Source organism: Hyposmocoma kahamanoa, unplaced genomic scaffold (assembly GCF_003589595.1).
Source record: "Hyposmocoma kahamanoa isolate Upper Pololo Valley unplaced genomic scaffold, ASM358959v1 63, whole genome shotgun sequence".
NCBI lineage: Eukaryota > Metazoa > Arthropoda > Insecta > Lepidoptera > Cosmopterigidae > Hyposmocoma > Hyposmocoma kahamanoa.
This window is the reverse complement of record NW_020653851.1, coordinates 4,368,041-4,382,788: the sequence shown is the minus strand read 5'-3', so window position 1 is coordinate 4,382,788 and position 14,748 is coordinate 4,368,041. Positions and strand designations below refer to the sequence as shown.

Sequence of the window (14,748 nt, the reverse complement as noted above, 5' to 3'; positions counted from 1 at the left end):
AAATCTTCCATTTTATATTACAAATAACAGTTCTATATTAATTTGCCGAATGAAAAATACGTGTTTCCTATTTTGATATGATCTCTATATGTTTGTGTTTTGTGCTTCTATATTTTTATGTGTATTGTGTATTTCTACTGCTATGTTTGCAAATCTAATAATCTTTTGATATTATTCAGTGTTTGTGTGTAATTTATAAAGTAATTAAAGAAAGCGTTCGGTTCAGTTTAATCGGTCTTAAAAGCATCTTCACGTAACGCATAATTTTGACAAAGAGTTGTTGTGATATAACAAATAGCTCAATTTGGTCAAAATCACGAGTTACGTCCATTAAGTACGGGACAATATTGTTATAAGTGTCTTTCTAAATGCAGACCTAATTCAGATTTTTAGGACATGAAAAATTGAAATGGTTACGTAAATTTTAATTTACGTAATTGTTAGTTAGTTATTGAAAATGTATGGTAACATTTTCAATTCTTAAACAATTGAAAGAAAGAATCGATCCATTCGATATTTAAAATGTTTGAAGTTGCATTACATGCAAACTATTAGCTGGTGTAATAATTGAAACGAAACGAACGCTCCCTAAATAATTCAAATCTCCAAATGAAGAAAACAAAACGATCCCAACGAGAAAACTCACCTGACTGAAGTTAGGCACAGAGGCGGTCTTGCGCATATGAGCTGTGATTGGTTGACCGTGCGCCTGCTCCAGCTCTTTGACTGCAACGCTTTGCCGTAACCGATCGAGAGTCAGTATGCTTTCGACTGCGCTTACGCCACGGGTGTATTTCTCTGCAATTGGAAAAACATATACAAATATTTAATTGCCTATCATTTTGGTACAAGGCAAAAACAATTGTTGCACTTCCATACACCAGTCGTTGTTTTTTACCACGATATCATCCTAAATTTTCTAACTTTTCTTTTTCTGTACAAGAGCACCAATGTCTCCCTTTACATCAGATTTGTTTGTCTGTTTGTTGCAATCGCTAACTCGCCTTTCACATACAATCCCCTATTCCACATATTACATAGCCAAAATTATTATTTCATGCAATTATAGAATGTGGTTAATCCACCTAGTATAATAACATTTATTTCACTTATACTATTTAGTCCTTAAATCACGAAAAATCAGATGTCCCTGACATCTCGGTTGAGTAAGCACGAACATCTAGTATGGAACTTTCTTCTCGTTTCGAAGGGTGTCCGTAGTAAATTGTTCGTTTTGAAAAGTAGTATCACAACCTAAACTACCATGATAAAAATATCTAAATAAAAAGGTCATCCTGTACGAAGTTACAGCGAAAGCGTGGACACAAACGATAAAGCCACTAACCGATATAAGTTTCTCCGTCTGCAGCGCTAGCTTCTTCGCCAGTCGCGGCGATTTGTGCCAAACTCTCCCTCTCTTCGAGCTCCTCTGATGCCTTCGGAATGTTCGACACCACTTCGTAAGTCACACCTGTCTGTGTTAACTGGTCGGTCCTGTACAACGGGTTATTGGTGATCTTATTTAAGCGACATAACATGGACAAGCAATGAAATTTAATGCAAAATATAAAAAGTGTAACGAATTATCGTCAATCAGAAAAAAAACTGCATATAAACTATCACGCCTGTATCCTATTGGGGAGGGCGGAGACTATGAACTTTCACCCGTTAGGCTCTTTCGCTACCTTCACTCATATTAGTCTTTTCACAGGCCTTTTTTTATCGACATGCCTATTTTGGTTGACTTTTCCGACGTGTATTCGCTGTATACATTGTATCGCTATTCTACTATAGTCCATTTCACATAGAATGGGTTTTGTGATAGTTTAAACATTTACGTTACATGCATACTATTTTTGACTAATCTCTCAACCAACTTACAAAAATAAATAGTAAATTTGTTATAATATACCAAAAACAGACAATAGTTGCTGGAGTTGTAATTTTAAGTAAAAATTTACAATATACGTAGATAGAAACAGAAATGATGAAGATAAAAATAAATTACCCCCTACTACTTGATGCGTAAAACGAAATATTTTTCCATAGAGATTGAACACTATAGAATCGATAAATCGAATCGACTACGCATCTCGCTTCAATACGAGTGCATACACTTTGTATGCGGGTCGATATCTTTTGTTTTGAGTTTTTCATAACAATTTTGAAGTAATTATTCAAATTTCGTTTCATTGCTATTGATTTTATGCTTTGTTGTTGACTTTTGTTTGGTCATTGTTGATATTTTTAATTTGTTATGTAGCTTTTTTAATAACTTAACAACATAGTAATCGAATCCTTTTACCACACGCAAAATAGGCGCTTTGTCGTCGAGTTGCGGATACCAGCCCGTTGCACCAAGTACCAAGTACCAAGTACCAATCGAATCCTTCTTATTTTGTTTATTATTTGTCGATAAATCGAGTCTCTCTTCGTTACAAATTATCTCGATAAATATTTAAATCGATTTTTCTTTCTTTCGATTTAAGTCACTACATTCCTAGAAACTTCAAATCTCAAAAGTCAGCATAACCACGCTAAATGATGTGGTAAAATAAATTTATTATTTATTTTATTCAATAAGTAAAATAAATTTACACTTGAAAAAGAAATTTTTTTTTGAAGCTACTACTCATTCACTTTGACTTTCCGGTGAAGAACGAACAAGAAACTCTAGGGGTTGCTTTTTTTCAAATAAACGATTACACTTTGAACCAAATTTTTGTGGAATCTAGAACCATATCGTCTTTCCGTATCTTTACCTAACACGTCATCTTCAACTTTGTATTATGACATTGTTTCTTATATAGTGGACGTTATCACGAGTAAATACATTCAAAGCAACACTTAGCACATAAAAAAGTACATTATAACCTACCAGTCATAGCCCCACGATGGATGTCTGTTAATAACACAAATATTTTTTGTTAAAATCGTGCAATGATTTGACACAATAAGGTTAATAAATCGACAATGTTAATAGCTCAGTAACTTTTGAATACAATGGATAAACAAAAACAAACAATGTTAAAATACAAACTACGTACCCGTAGCTACAAAAGAAAAAAAAACATTGTTAAGTATATTGTTATTATATAACAGCGAGTTGTTGAAAAAAAAATCGTTTAATTGTAAATGTTATTAACTAGAACCAGATAAATTAATTAACGGAATATGTAGACTAAAGAAAGTTTGTGCCATTGTTTGCCAACCTGGGCCTAACGGTTTACATTGTGGACCCTGGTTGCGGAAGTCCCAGGTTCGATTCCCAGTAGGACCAATTTGGGAAGTGAACTTTTCGAAATTGGCTCTGATCTGGGAGTTCTGGGAAGTGACCCATAATTCCGTAGCTCTGGCACCCATAGTATAGGGAATTTCCAAGTTCGAGACCAAGCAATCGATGTGATTTTCTGGCACGTATTATTATTATTAAATATTCTAGATGCAAATGCTAGTTCTGACAGTTGCGCCATCTACCCTTCACCATGAGAACTTCATGTAAATAGCAATAGAATTAAAAATAAAATAAAATTTGTGTTGTCTTTATTGTATTGCATTATAAAATGGTAACTCACCTAACGATTTTCTTCCGTATCCTGTCAGTGAAGCTCTGTCGTTTGTAAATATTTAACCCCAGTCGTTTCCTAAGAATGAGATCCATGGGTGCTGGGTGCGATAATCTCACTGTTGTCTTTAGAATCAGGTACACGCGTTCATTGGCTAAAACAAAACGAGGTCATTGTGTAATCATCCAAACAAGACCAGGCACATGTCATACACAAACCAAATACGGGAGAAATCTAATTGACTGAAGACCACGGAAGAAAAAAACAATGGAAAGGACATAAACCTCGATTACTCTCAGAATCGATTTCGCCAAAACTCACACATTCTTAATTTGAAACACTACAAAATCTTGATTGATTAGTTGTAGTTTGAAATTTAAAAAAAAAAACAAATTCTGGAATGTTAACATAATTTAAACTTTACCCTGTTGGCATATTGTTGAAAGTTCAATACCACCAATACCTATTATTACAAGTTACGACGTTTTGATATTACATTGAAATTTCAATCGATGTGTTGCCATCTAACGGTTTATTGCTGAACAACGACGAATTGGAGTTACTAATTTAGTTCTCCAAACAAGAAGCCACCATATTGCAGAGGTAGAAGCTTTACATTCGTTTCTTGTAACAAAAAAATTGAAAATTTATTAAAATAAGCCTTTCCGATGATGTGAAATACCACCAAGGTCAATGTTTTTGGTGCGGCTATTATTTTTGCCCTCCAAAACAACACAATAAGGCATTTTTCTGGGATTTTAGATAATTTGCACGAAAGAATGACACAACCATACCATACAAAGCGCAAATGGCGAACTAAGCTCAGATAGGTCTTTAGAGACCTATGGTTGGCATGCGTCAACGCTAACTAACCACTTCTACTGTATTATTGTTCTGTGCTAAAGACTATTTTAACAAAGTCGGAATCTTAAGCACAAAGTAGGTTTACGTTTTACTACTTATTGTCTGATTATTTAACAAGTATTTTTGTACAACTTATTTGGATAAGGCCCAATATCAAAAACTTTTGTGAGTTCTTGTGCAATCTTGTGCATTTTAAAATATGAGGTAGGCCAGTTGTTGCAATAAATATGTCTACAGCCAAAAGGCGGTTCTTTTATAGATGCACTTTTGCACTGCGTGACTTTCCTTTGTTTTCAAAGGCAGTAGAGCTCCTTGTAAAGAAGTTCGTGCCAGGGAAGTACTGTCACCATACCGATTAATGTCAGCATTACTGCGTTTTGCTTTTGAGGGGTAAGGGACCTGGTCATATTACAAGCACATTTGACTTTGCAACTTATGTCTCAGGGTGACAGGCGAAATGGCAATGCCCATCAGATCTTTGCGATTCAAAGCTCTGAGCGGCACTGTAATTTGCACGACTTATTCGTCGTTAATTGGTATCATGAAAAAAAGTATTAGTGGCATTGAAACTATGCCATGTACAGTCAGGGCTCGGTCACTCGCTCGCGGTTACGCGATAAGTACAGTTGAGTGTATCGCCGACAATGCAAGCGCTCAGACAAGTCTTTCATTTACATTACAATCCTTGTACAACCCCAGCATTCGGTTCTGCATGACTGCTCATGTTTTATTTTCACCTCTTTGAGCGCGAGCTTAGGTTCCTTTTTTCTCGTAGTGAGCGCCTGGTTTCAATAGTCAGATTTAGTAGGCTATTATAGCGTAGGTATTTTCGAATTTGTATGAAAGCGATGTATCTGTTACGTAGTAACTATTAAGTAATCTGTGGTACAGTTGATAATAAATAAATTACCTTCAGTGGCACGATTAAGGTACTGCGAGTCATGTATAGATGAGTCCCAAGACGCAATAGCCGAAACATCTTTGTCGTGATGGTGCAGGATCTGCAGCTCGTAGAACTTATTGCCGTGTTCCTTAGGCAGGATGGAGTTAAGACCTGCTTCGGTTACTTCCTCGCCTGAAGGATGCGTTGTTAGGTCGTCCGCTAGAAAAGTTGTAATAAAAATTTTGAGCAGTTCCATTAGTAAAGTCATACAATACTTTTAAATATTTTTTTATACACAGACTTTTTTAACAGTTATGAAAATGTAATTCGATTAAGAAAAGTAGCAATTTTTGTCATGGAAATAGTGAAAGACATAACACTAATAACAATATACAATAAACTGGTTATTCTTGCCAGTCGTCTTCAAAAATCCACAAATTCTTTTAAGGGGCATGTTCAGAAGCGTGATAATAACAACAAAGTTTGCCATTTAAAATTATGGTGAAATAAAAACTTTATACAGAAGGTTATTATTATTACACAGCTTTTACATACTTGGATAATAAATACGTGGAGTGATACGTTTAGCTACTTCAGCCCCCGTAGCAGGGCTACGTATGATAGTCGCGACGCGCGCGATAAAATTGAAATAAGCGCGTGCTATTGGCTATCTAAATTAGATCTGATTAAGGCAGCCAATAGCGCGCACTTATTTTAATTTTATCGCGCGTGTCGCGACTATCGTGCGCATCCATGGTACGGGGGCAGGTCGTACCAATGTATTTTGAAATAAATATAAATGTGAACAATATCGAAGAGAATCTCATAAAGCTTTTTACTCATTCTTTTCAGGGCAATTTACTATACTAATTAGTAATAGTGTTTTATCAATTTCACCATTTCAAATGTAATTTGGTTACCTCTGATACACAGTCAATATAAATTTAAACAGAATTATGCGACTCAGTAGTTCTACTCTTTATTAGTCATATTTAAAAGTTTTTTAATTTGTATCTGTATTCGTATTCAGGTACATAATTCTAAGCTTGCTGCAGAATACCGGCTCAACTGAAGTTTTATATATATATATATATATATATATATATATATATGGATTTATTTTTCTATACTACTATAAAACTAGTACTGAGACTAGTATAAAAAAATAACGTATCTAGATAGAGATCTAGATACGTTATTTTTACATAATAAACAATCCTGCAATCTCGCATGATGTAAAGCGATGGTGTAACCAATGGTACGCATATCTTTAAAATGCCTGTTCACGCTAACTTTGAATAGCCCTATACAGTATTTCTCACTCGTACTTCAAATTTTAACCAGGTGATTTCTAATGCGATCGCTCCCAGTTATGGTTGTTACTTTGGTATTACCATGGACCAATGGCTTAAGATGACTGCTAACCGCAATACAAGACAGCGTAGTCGGATATTTAGTACACCTATTGGTACACCAGAGGTCGCGACGAATACCAAATAGCTATTGTTGTAACTAATTTGTTGTACATTGACAGGCAGCAATTCATCAAAACTACTCTAATTTCTAGTGATAACAACCAAATCAACTAGATGGCGCTTATTGCAAAAATTATTATGGATAGTGCCGGCTATTTTCTTATTTTATTTAGGATTAGCTCCATCTACCCGTATTAGGAAGCGTTAATTTATAAATTAGTTTGTAACACACAATATTTGAATAATATTACAAGAAAAAAACTGATTTCTTGTATTATTACATATTAAAGAGGAATTAATTGATATCTGTGGCCATTTACATAATATAAACTACTTCTATTGTCGCAGCGCCATCTCGGTGTATGACAGAATTCTACCGTTTTTCAGAGTTACGATCTGTGGTGAGGAGATCAGCAGTCAGTTCTCTTGACTTATTGGTACATGGTAATAGTTAACAAAAGTTACAGCCTGAAGTCTGAAGTTACAGCTGCATATTTGAAAAGCAGCGGCAAAGCTACATAAATAGTATTTTGAGCTGATGTTACGAATATTTGAATAAAAATTTTTTTGAGTTATGGCACACGGGAGTATCAGTCCTGTGTTTGGATACTAAACCGCACCTAATCTTAGTTTTGTCTGGTCTGACAGCATTCTGAAGGCAGAACAGTGAAAATGGAACGAAATTTAAAAGCTCAGGCGCACAATCTTTGAAATGCATCAGATAGAGAACAGCTCGGGTCGACTTAAATTGATCATTTTCTTATTTTATTTGATAATACTATTGAACTATTAGTCTTATATACTAACCATTAAGGTCTAAGAACAAGACAGGAATGTGCTGCTCCATGCCCGGTGGCGGGTTCCACGCTGCGGGCGCTCCAGGGATAGGACTTCCCGGACTCGGTACGAGTACAGCGTTGCGTTCCTCAGTGAGTGATACCCATTGTTCTACTAGTGATTGTTCCCGCTCCATGTCGCGTTCACTCTTCATTGATGGTGACATGTTTACCAATTTCTAAAACAAGAGCATGTAAGTTGTTAATTTTTTGTTGAAGATTAATATACTTTTTTAATTGGCTCACATTAACGTGTTGAATATGAATTTTAAAATCGTTTTTAAATATGTCTACTAACACTAGAGATATTAATAAAATTCTGTGGTGGAGATGATCCCTTCCTTTTTAGTCAAACAAAAATAAACGGTTAGATTGTATGACGCTATCATGGTGTGACGTCACAAGCCGTCACCTTTCTAACGCCTTATTACTCAATTCCATTTTTACATTTGCCCATTAATGTTTATTCATTTTTATTGACCAATGAAAAATTAATGAAAAGCATTTAAATAACTTTGTTACTTGCTTATAAACGATTGCAAAAAATCCAACGGAAAGATGTAGTAAATTTAAACGATATGATAGACATAAGATTTTATCTTAATTTGAAATTTAGACACAACTTTGTACGTTTTTTTATGAATTTAAATTACAGCCTCTTTAATTGTAACAAGTACATCCTTTAGAAAATGTAAAATACCTGTAATTGTGCATGTAAATGTTGGCGTCTCTTGGCCAACGCGTCACTCCATCTCTCCCGTAATACGGCTAAATCTTCTTCTTGGTATGAATCCAAAGGCTTTTGCAATCGTGATCTGAAGAAATAAAAAAATACTTATTTGTTATTTAAAGTTAAATGCAATGAAATCTAATTCTTAACTGAAATTCCAGTACTTATATTTCCTAGGATCTCTGTTTGCTGATTTATACTTTATCATCAACCCTACCATCACCACACAAAAAACCCACTATAATTATACACTGCAAACATCTTCACGGTGACATCATAAGCAATGTTTTTTTTAATTAACATTTTTTTAAATATCACATAACGTCGTTAATTATCCTGTTATAAAGCTAAAAATAAACATTTCTTAATATTTCAAAAGCGATACAACAAGAAATGAATAAAACAAACATGTAAAATGAGTGTATGTCAAAGGTAATTGCATAAGTACATTACATTAGATACAAACTTATGTTCTGAAAACTAATAATGGTTATAGGAAAAGTCTCTGATATTATATTGACTAGGTAAAAGATCACAGGCAGGTTATAGCATAAAGCGCCAGAAATTAATTTGTGCACCGCGGTTGGTAACAGTAGAATGAAACTGTACAAAAATTCACGGTTGAAAGGCGTTTCTCCGCGACTTTACAGCAATGCGTGTTCAGTCTTAAGCTTACCTGACACTGACTGATCCCACTTCAACGCTGAGAATACGCTGGCAGATGATCGGCAGCGTCCCCGAGTTTTGAGCCGGCCTGACGCGTACAGCCACGCGCCGCTGCTGCCCTTGCCGCAACTGGTACACGCCACCGGTTAACATATCATTGCGTTGAACCACCTAGAACAATACAAGGTCATAATTAATATACGTTTTATTATGATATACGTTTTATTTATTTTAGTATCAGCCAGTACTAAAATGTTAAGATATGTCTTCACAAACTTATACAAAAAACGGCCACGTGTTTAGACGCACTACGCGAAACGCACTCCGGCCGATGCAATCGTAACATTGCCCCCGCGCCTCCGCACAGCGTCCGCCCGCCAACTGCTATCATACTCAAGGTCAGTGCGGCGATGTGATGGCAAGATCAGTGGCGCGTGCTAATTATGCTTAGTTGAAAACCTAACAACCTTTATCGTAACACCCATAATTATTTGAAACCGAAATACATAAATAACATCTACATTACGTATTTGTTTTTGACGATCTGGGATATAAATTGAAATTACCTATTCGACTTATTTTGATTTACATCACAACAATTAGAACTTATTTACATCGACATTTGAGACGCGTGAGACAGAAGTACAATGTGACGACCTCGTAGGCCCAACGGGTGTCAGTGTGGGTGCTAGATGAGGTGGTTCCGGGTTCGATTCCCAGTAGGACCAATTTGAGAAACTTTACACCAGGTAATTGGTATGGTTGGTTAGTACAACTGTGTCGCACTTCCGTTGGTAATTTCGAGGATGATACAAGAAGACAAAACTACAAGTAAAATAAAATAACTTAAAAATCACTACATTCAGGCGTTACTTTGCGGAAGTCCATTTTTATAAAAATCACTGCATTCTTTTCTCTTCTAAATTTTCTTGCTAAAACATATTAACATCCGAGCAAGCTTCCTAAGGATATTATGTTTCACCAATAATTAAAGTAACTATTTATAATTGTTACCTCAACAGGTGCGTATTCTCCCTGATCGTTCAGCTCGTGAATCTCCACCCAGAGTTCAATCTTGCGCGTGAGTTCAGCCCACCGGTCTGCCAACGACCGAGCCTTGGCCAGCTGCTGTTGTTCCACCTCCCAGTTACCGCGACCGCGGCTGAAGCCGGCCGACCTATGACCCCACACTTCAATGGATAGAGCTCCCTCTGAAAGTTCGAAAACAAAATGTTAGTAACGCGTTTGTTAAGTTACAATTTAGTAAAAAAAAACTACATTTGGTTTCTTGTAGGTTCTTGTTAAATTAGAACAAAAATCCATTCAAAAAAGCAGCTGCGAGCGCTAAATGTCTAGTAGATCAGCTGTGTTTGCGGGGAAGGTAATGATCTAATGCAAGTGGCTCCTAAAAAAGGACCTCTCTGGCCTGGTTATTCCTAATTACATAGAACAAAAAATTAAGAATAAAAGTAAAATTTGTAAACAAATACAATTCGTTATTTCTCCCCATACACTAAATTCTACAAGATGTATAATAATGCTGATTTCTATACGGGTTTATGTTGGCATTAAATTTTCTTTCTATGTAAATTTCACAAAAAAAAATTGATCAAATATGCCTGGTATCTCTAGTCTTGCAAATGATCACTCAACTTAGGCAACAGAACGAGAAAAGTTCGGAGGATATTTCCATGTCATTCTTATAGATAACTCTGTCTCTTGCAAAATACTTACCGGCACAATGTTCAATGAACTCCTCGGTGAGCGGAACAGTGAACTCTTGTTTATGGTCAAATCGGAACGCGACCTGCGGTTGGCGGCGAGGGGACGTCGGCGCAATGGGGGGTGGGGTGTCCGCGCTCACGTGGGGAGGCACCACCACTGGCTCGCCACTGCCCCAGAGGTTGTATTGACAGAAGACGAAGTGGGATAAAGAGGGAGGCAGACCGGTAGCTTGTTTGATTACTACACTTATTGTGACCTGGAAATAAATAATTCTTTATAATATACATTCATTTTCACAGTGTAAAAAAATAATTGATAAATAACCAAATACGAACAGAAACAGATTCGAAATCCGGTGAAAAATTAAATATTGTCAGTTCTTATATTGTCGAAATCACGATTTACAAAGAAACAGTAATAACTATTTGTGAGATCAGACTGGAGTGGCGCTATACAAGCTACATATCACAGACAATATTGCAAAAAAGGACGGACCATATCCCCACCTCTATCCCTATACTTGTTGAAATATCGAAAAACTAACTTCAGTTTCATCTTCATCATGTTCGGGGTTAACATAATGATTATTGTACACATCGTCGTATATGCATTCTTGGTTATACAATACGTGTTGGAAATAATGTAGAAAAAATTTACTTCGTGTGCAACAGCACTAGTATCACGTTGAATTTTTCCAGTCATGACGATTGTAACAAATAAAACTTACAAAAAATCTAATTTTTCAATTAATCAGTAAAGTAATAATTTAAACACCTGTTGTGAAGCCTGTTCGACACAGTCGTCATCATCGCGCATATCGCCAGAACTGTCTGATGCTGCTTCACAGATCCTGTCCTGGGGAAATTGGCCCGAAACACGACTTAGTTCCACCTAGAAACAAAATATTGTGATTTATTTCGAGTTGAAATGAATTCATAACCAGCTGTAGGACTTATTGCTGATGGAAGATGGTCCGACTACACTTTACAAAAAATTTGCATAATTTTTGGGGTTTATTACTACTTGTTCCACTGTATTCCAATTATATTATTTTGATATTCTATGGATGATAGCCCACATCCTAGATAAGCACACAAGGTACTTTTTATCAAGCTTTGGGGAAAACCTACAGGTAAAAAATAGTACACCTATTTTTTTAAATCCTATCACTTCCGCCAATCTTCCCAATACAAATGACGAATGTGAAAAAATCTATAGCTTCAATTTACCTGTAACCTCCCAGCGACCTCTCCTTGCTGACTGATGATTGGCGTGTGATAATCCAACGTCACGTCATGGAACAAAGCTTCGAGGAACACGTTCGCCACTCCGATCAGGTTGTGATTCTCTTGTGACTCGTAGAAAGGATCGAGAGTTTTCTCGTCTAGGTGCTGGAGAAAATTAATTAATAGAAATAATAAATATTACAATTTGAAAAAAAAAAATCAAGTTATGATAATATCATCGTCACTAATATAAACAATAATAGATAATATAAAATACAATAGTGTACCAAAACAAATGCAAATTCTAAATAGTGTCTTGATAAACTAATCAATTATATTTGTACATTTCAACGATTTTTCCATACACACAGTGTAATATTAGAAGTATGTTCAAAGATAGTCTTTCTGTCATCATGGCAGTCATCCAGTGCTTTTATATTTTTTCTTTGGGGCAATTGTTATTTATATCTACATACCTTCTTGCAACTATATAGTCTACCATGTCACCCATAGGTGACTATATAAAGCTCTAAGAAGTACAATTGGAATCGTACCTCCTCGATTTTGTCCTCGCGCTGCTGCTGTTGGCGCCATTCGTCGTACATTTCGCGCATGTCGACCAATTTGTTATCCAACTTCTCCATCGACCACACTTGCCCACCTCGGCCTGGCCGCTTTACCATTATAGCTGGCTCTGATACGAACGCACCTCGCTGCAACAAAAATGTTCAGTGACTAAGTACGATTATGATCAGCATATTGGAATTCAATTCAATATAACTATTTCAAGATACATTAAAGGAATAGTGGTAGACTAGTAGAAGAACAATTGCTTCTCGATTGAGAGGTTGACAATTCGAATCCCTGTTGCGGCAAATATCTATGATTTTAATTTCTAAATAAAATTATTACTTATACGTGTCGAAGAAAATTCATAAATCTTTCAAAATGGGCCCAGACCTTCTCTTCTGAGATCTGTACCTAGTACTAGGACGTATGGTTGACGATGGAGATAATGATTTCAAGAGAAATCGTCGAAGCGCTCTACGCTACACTGCTATGAGCTTCGAATAAAACCTCTAGTACCTTTCTATTAGGACTGAGATTTTGCGGCGGTATCTGCAGCGTAACACTAAACCGTGTATTTCGCCTCATCTCTTCGGCGAGGAAGTTTGCTTCCTGCACCAGCGCATTGGCTCTTAAAATGTCTGCCTTGAGTCGTCCAAGAGACCGTTTGAAGGTGTCGTCACGTTCTGCTGCCCAGCGTTCTACGCGTGCTGCTGTCGTTGGTGTACAGGCCGTCATTTTACCTGTAAATTACTTTTTGTTATTATTAAAGCTATGTTAAGTATGTGCCAAACTTCTGGGGATCCGGGAGGATCAAACTGGTTATGGGGATCCTCTATTTTCTATGTCTGTACGTATGAGATTAGTGAGGAAAACGTTTCAAATGTTTCTTTTCTAGACTGACAATCGAGTTATCGAGAAGAAATAAGATTATATAGAAAACATCAGTTATACAGAAATAATGAAACTGCATCTGAGGACGAACGGTTACCATACTAGTCTGCCACCCAGAGGTCCCGGATCGGGAGAAATATTTGTATGGCCTACATTTATTTCTCTCGCGAGTTTGGGTGTAATTTGTGGTTGTCTATACATACCTATGTGCGTCCAAGGCACCCGCGACACAAGGTTTCCGTTGTGAAGGGCTATGAGTGTATGCGTTATTTATTTATTTAATGAAAACAGACCTATAGACCGGTAGTAGTCACCCGACACACTTAATCGAAGTTAATTCTTGAGGGAAATATACTCGTATATATTTTGTAATCTAATATTTGATTCTTTGTACTAAAAATTGTATATTCAAACTCACCAAGTTTGAGCGGATCGTAGGAATATGGCGGATATGGTGTAGATGGTGACAGGATATTTCTGAGCTGTTGGAACTGTCTTTCGTACTCCTGTCTTTGTTTTTCCAAGGCCACTGCAATTAAATAATTATTATAAAATACATTAAGACAAGATACATACTTTATACACGGTGCATACGCGTTTGCCAAGTCTATTCTTTTGTAAGGTCAAGTTAGTTATGCGATTACGTTTGCGTCTTATCTAGAACAAATTAAGCATCTACAAATAAGATATTTGAAATAGCTGGTTGATAAAGATTTTAAAGAAAAAATGTGACAAAAACTATGTGGAACTATTCGCGATATATAATTTACTGCTATTTCAAGTAAAAGTCAAACAATTATGAGTTTTGGCGAAATACTGATGGGTTCGGTTTTACAACTGCTCTGAACCTTCTTATAACCTTCTTCTTTAACGACCTCGGTAGCCCAACGGTTTATACTGTGGGCGTTGGATGAAGAGGTCAAGATTTCTATTGCCGATAGGACCAAATTGGGAAATGACCTTTTCTAAATTGAGACTGGTCTGCGTGTTCTGGGTAGGGCCCCGGAGTGATTTTCGTTGCTCGGGTAGTCATACAGGGAATTCCCTAGTTTGAGAGAAGGCAATTGGTGTGGTTCTCTGGCACATTATTATTATTACACCTCTATATGTGTTAGCAACAAAAATAAATTGTACCTAGAACTATAAAATACTTTGGCAAAAGAACTAGAAACCATTTACTAGCTGTTATCTACAATTACATTTGAATATTTACGAAAATAATATACCTAAATAACTAACTGTAAAAAGAAAACGAAAGTGAAATTTTTATCACAAATTCAGATAAGTAAGCGTTGTATTCTGATATATCTAATGTT

General features: G+C 36.2%; 1 protein-coding gene across 10 annotated transcripts in view; it reads right to left on the bottom strand.

Moving 5' to 3' along the window:
• The window catches only part of LOC113230554 (kinesin-like protein KIF13B), a 269,534-nt gene that overhangs the window by 15,568 nt on the left and 239,218 nt on the right, over positions 1-14,748 (bottom strand). For 6 of the 10 annotated variants that reach the window (XM_026464548.1, XM_026464549.1, XM_026464551.1 and 3 more), the window contains exons 13-28: positions 13,851-13,961; positions 13,058-13,281; positions 12,526-12,684; positions 11,975-12,136; positions 11,520-11,636; positions 10,755-11,001; positions 10,035-10,231; positions 9,031-9,191; positions 8,325-8,439; positions 7,596-7,803; positions 5,341-5,532; positions 3,576-3,720; positions 3,048-3,053; positions 2,879-2,902; positions 1,346-1,494; positions 647-798 (exon numbers count right to left, since the gene is read on the bottom strand). In XM_026464548.1, the coding sequence (XP_026320333.1) occupies positions 647-798; positions 1,346-1,494; positions 2,879-2,902; positions 3,048-3,053; positions 3,576-3,720; positions 5,341-5,532; positions 7,596-7,803; positions 8,325-8,439; positions 9,031-9,191; positions 10,035-10,231; positions 10,755-11,001; positions 11,520-11,636; positions 11,975-12,136; positions 12,526-12,684; positions 13,058-13,281; positions 13,851-13,961 (2,369 nt within the window). The remainder of the gene's footprint in view (positions 1-646; positions 799-1,345; positions 1,495-2,878; positions 2,903-3,047; positions 3,054-3,575; positions 3,721-5,340; positions 5,533-7,595; positions 7,804-8,324; positions 8,440-9,030; positions 9,192-10,034; positions 10,232-10,754; positions 11,002-11,519; positions 11,637-11,974; positions 12,137-12,525; positions 12,685-13,057; positions 13,282-13,850; positions 13,962-14,748) is intronic. The other 4 variants (XM_026464555.1, XM_026464558.1, XM_026464553.1 and 1 more) reach the window with 3 other exon arrangements.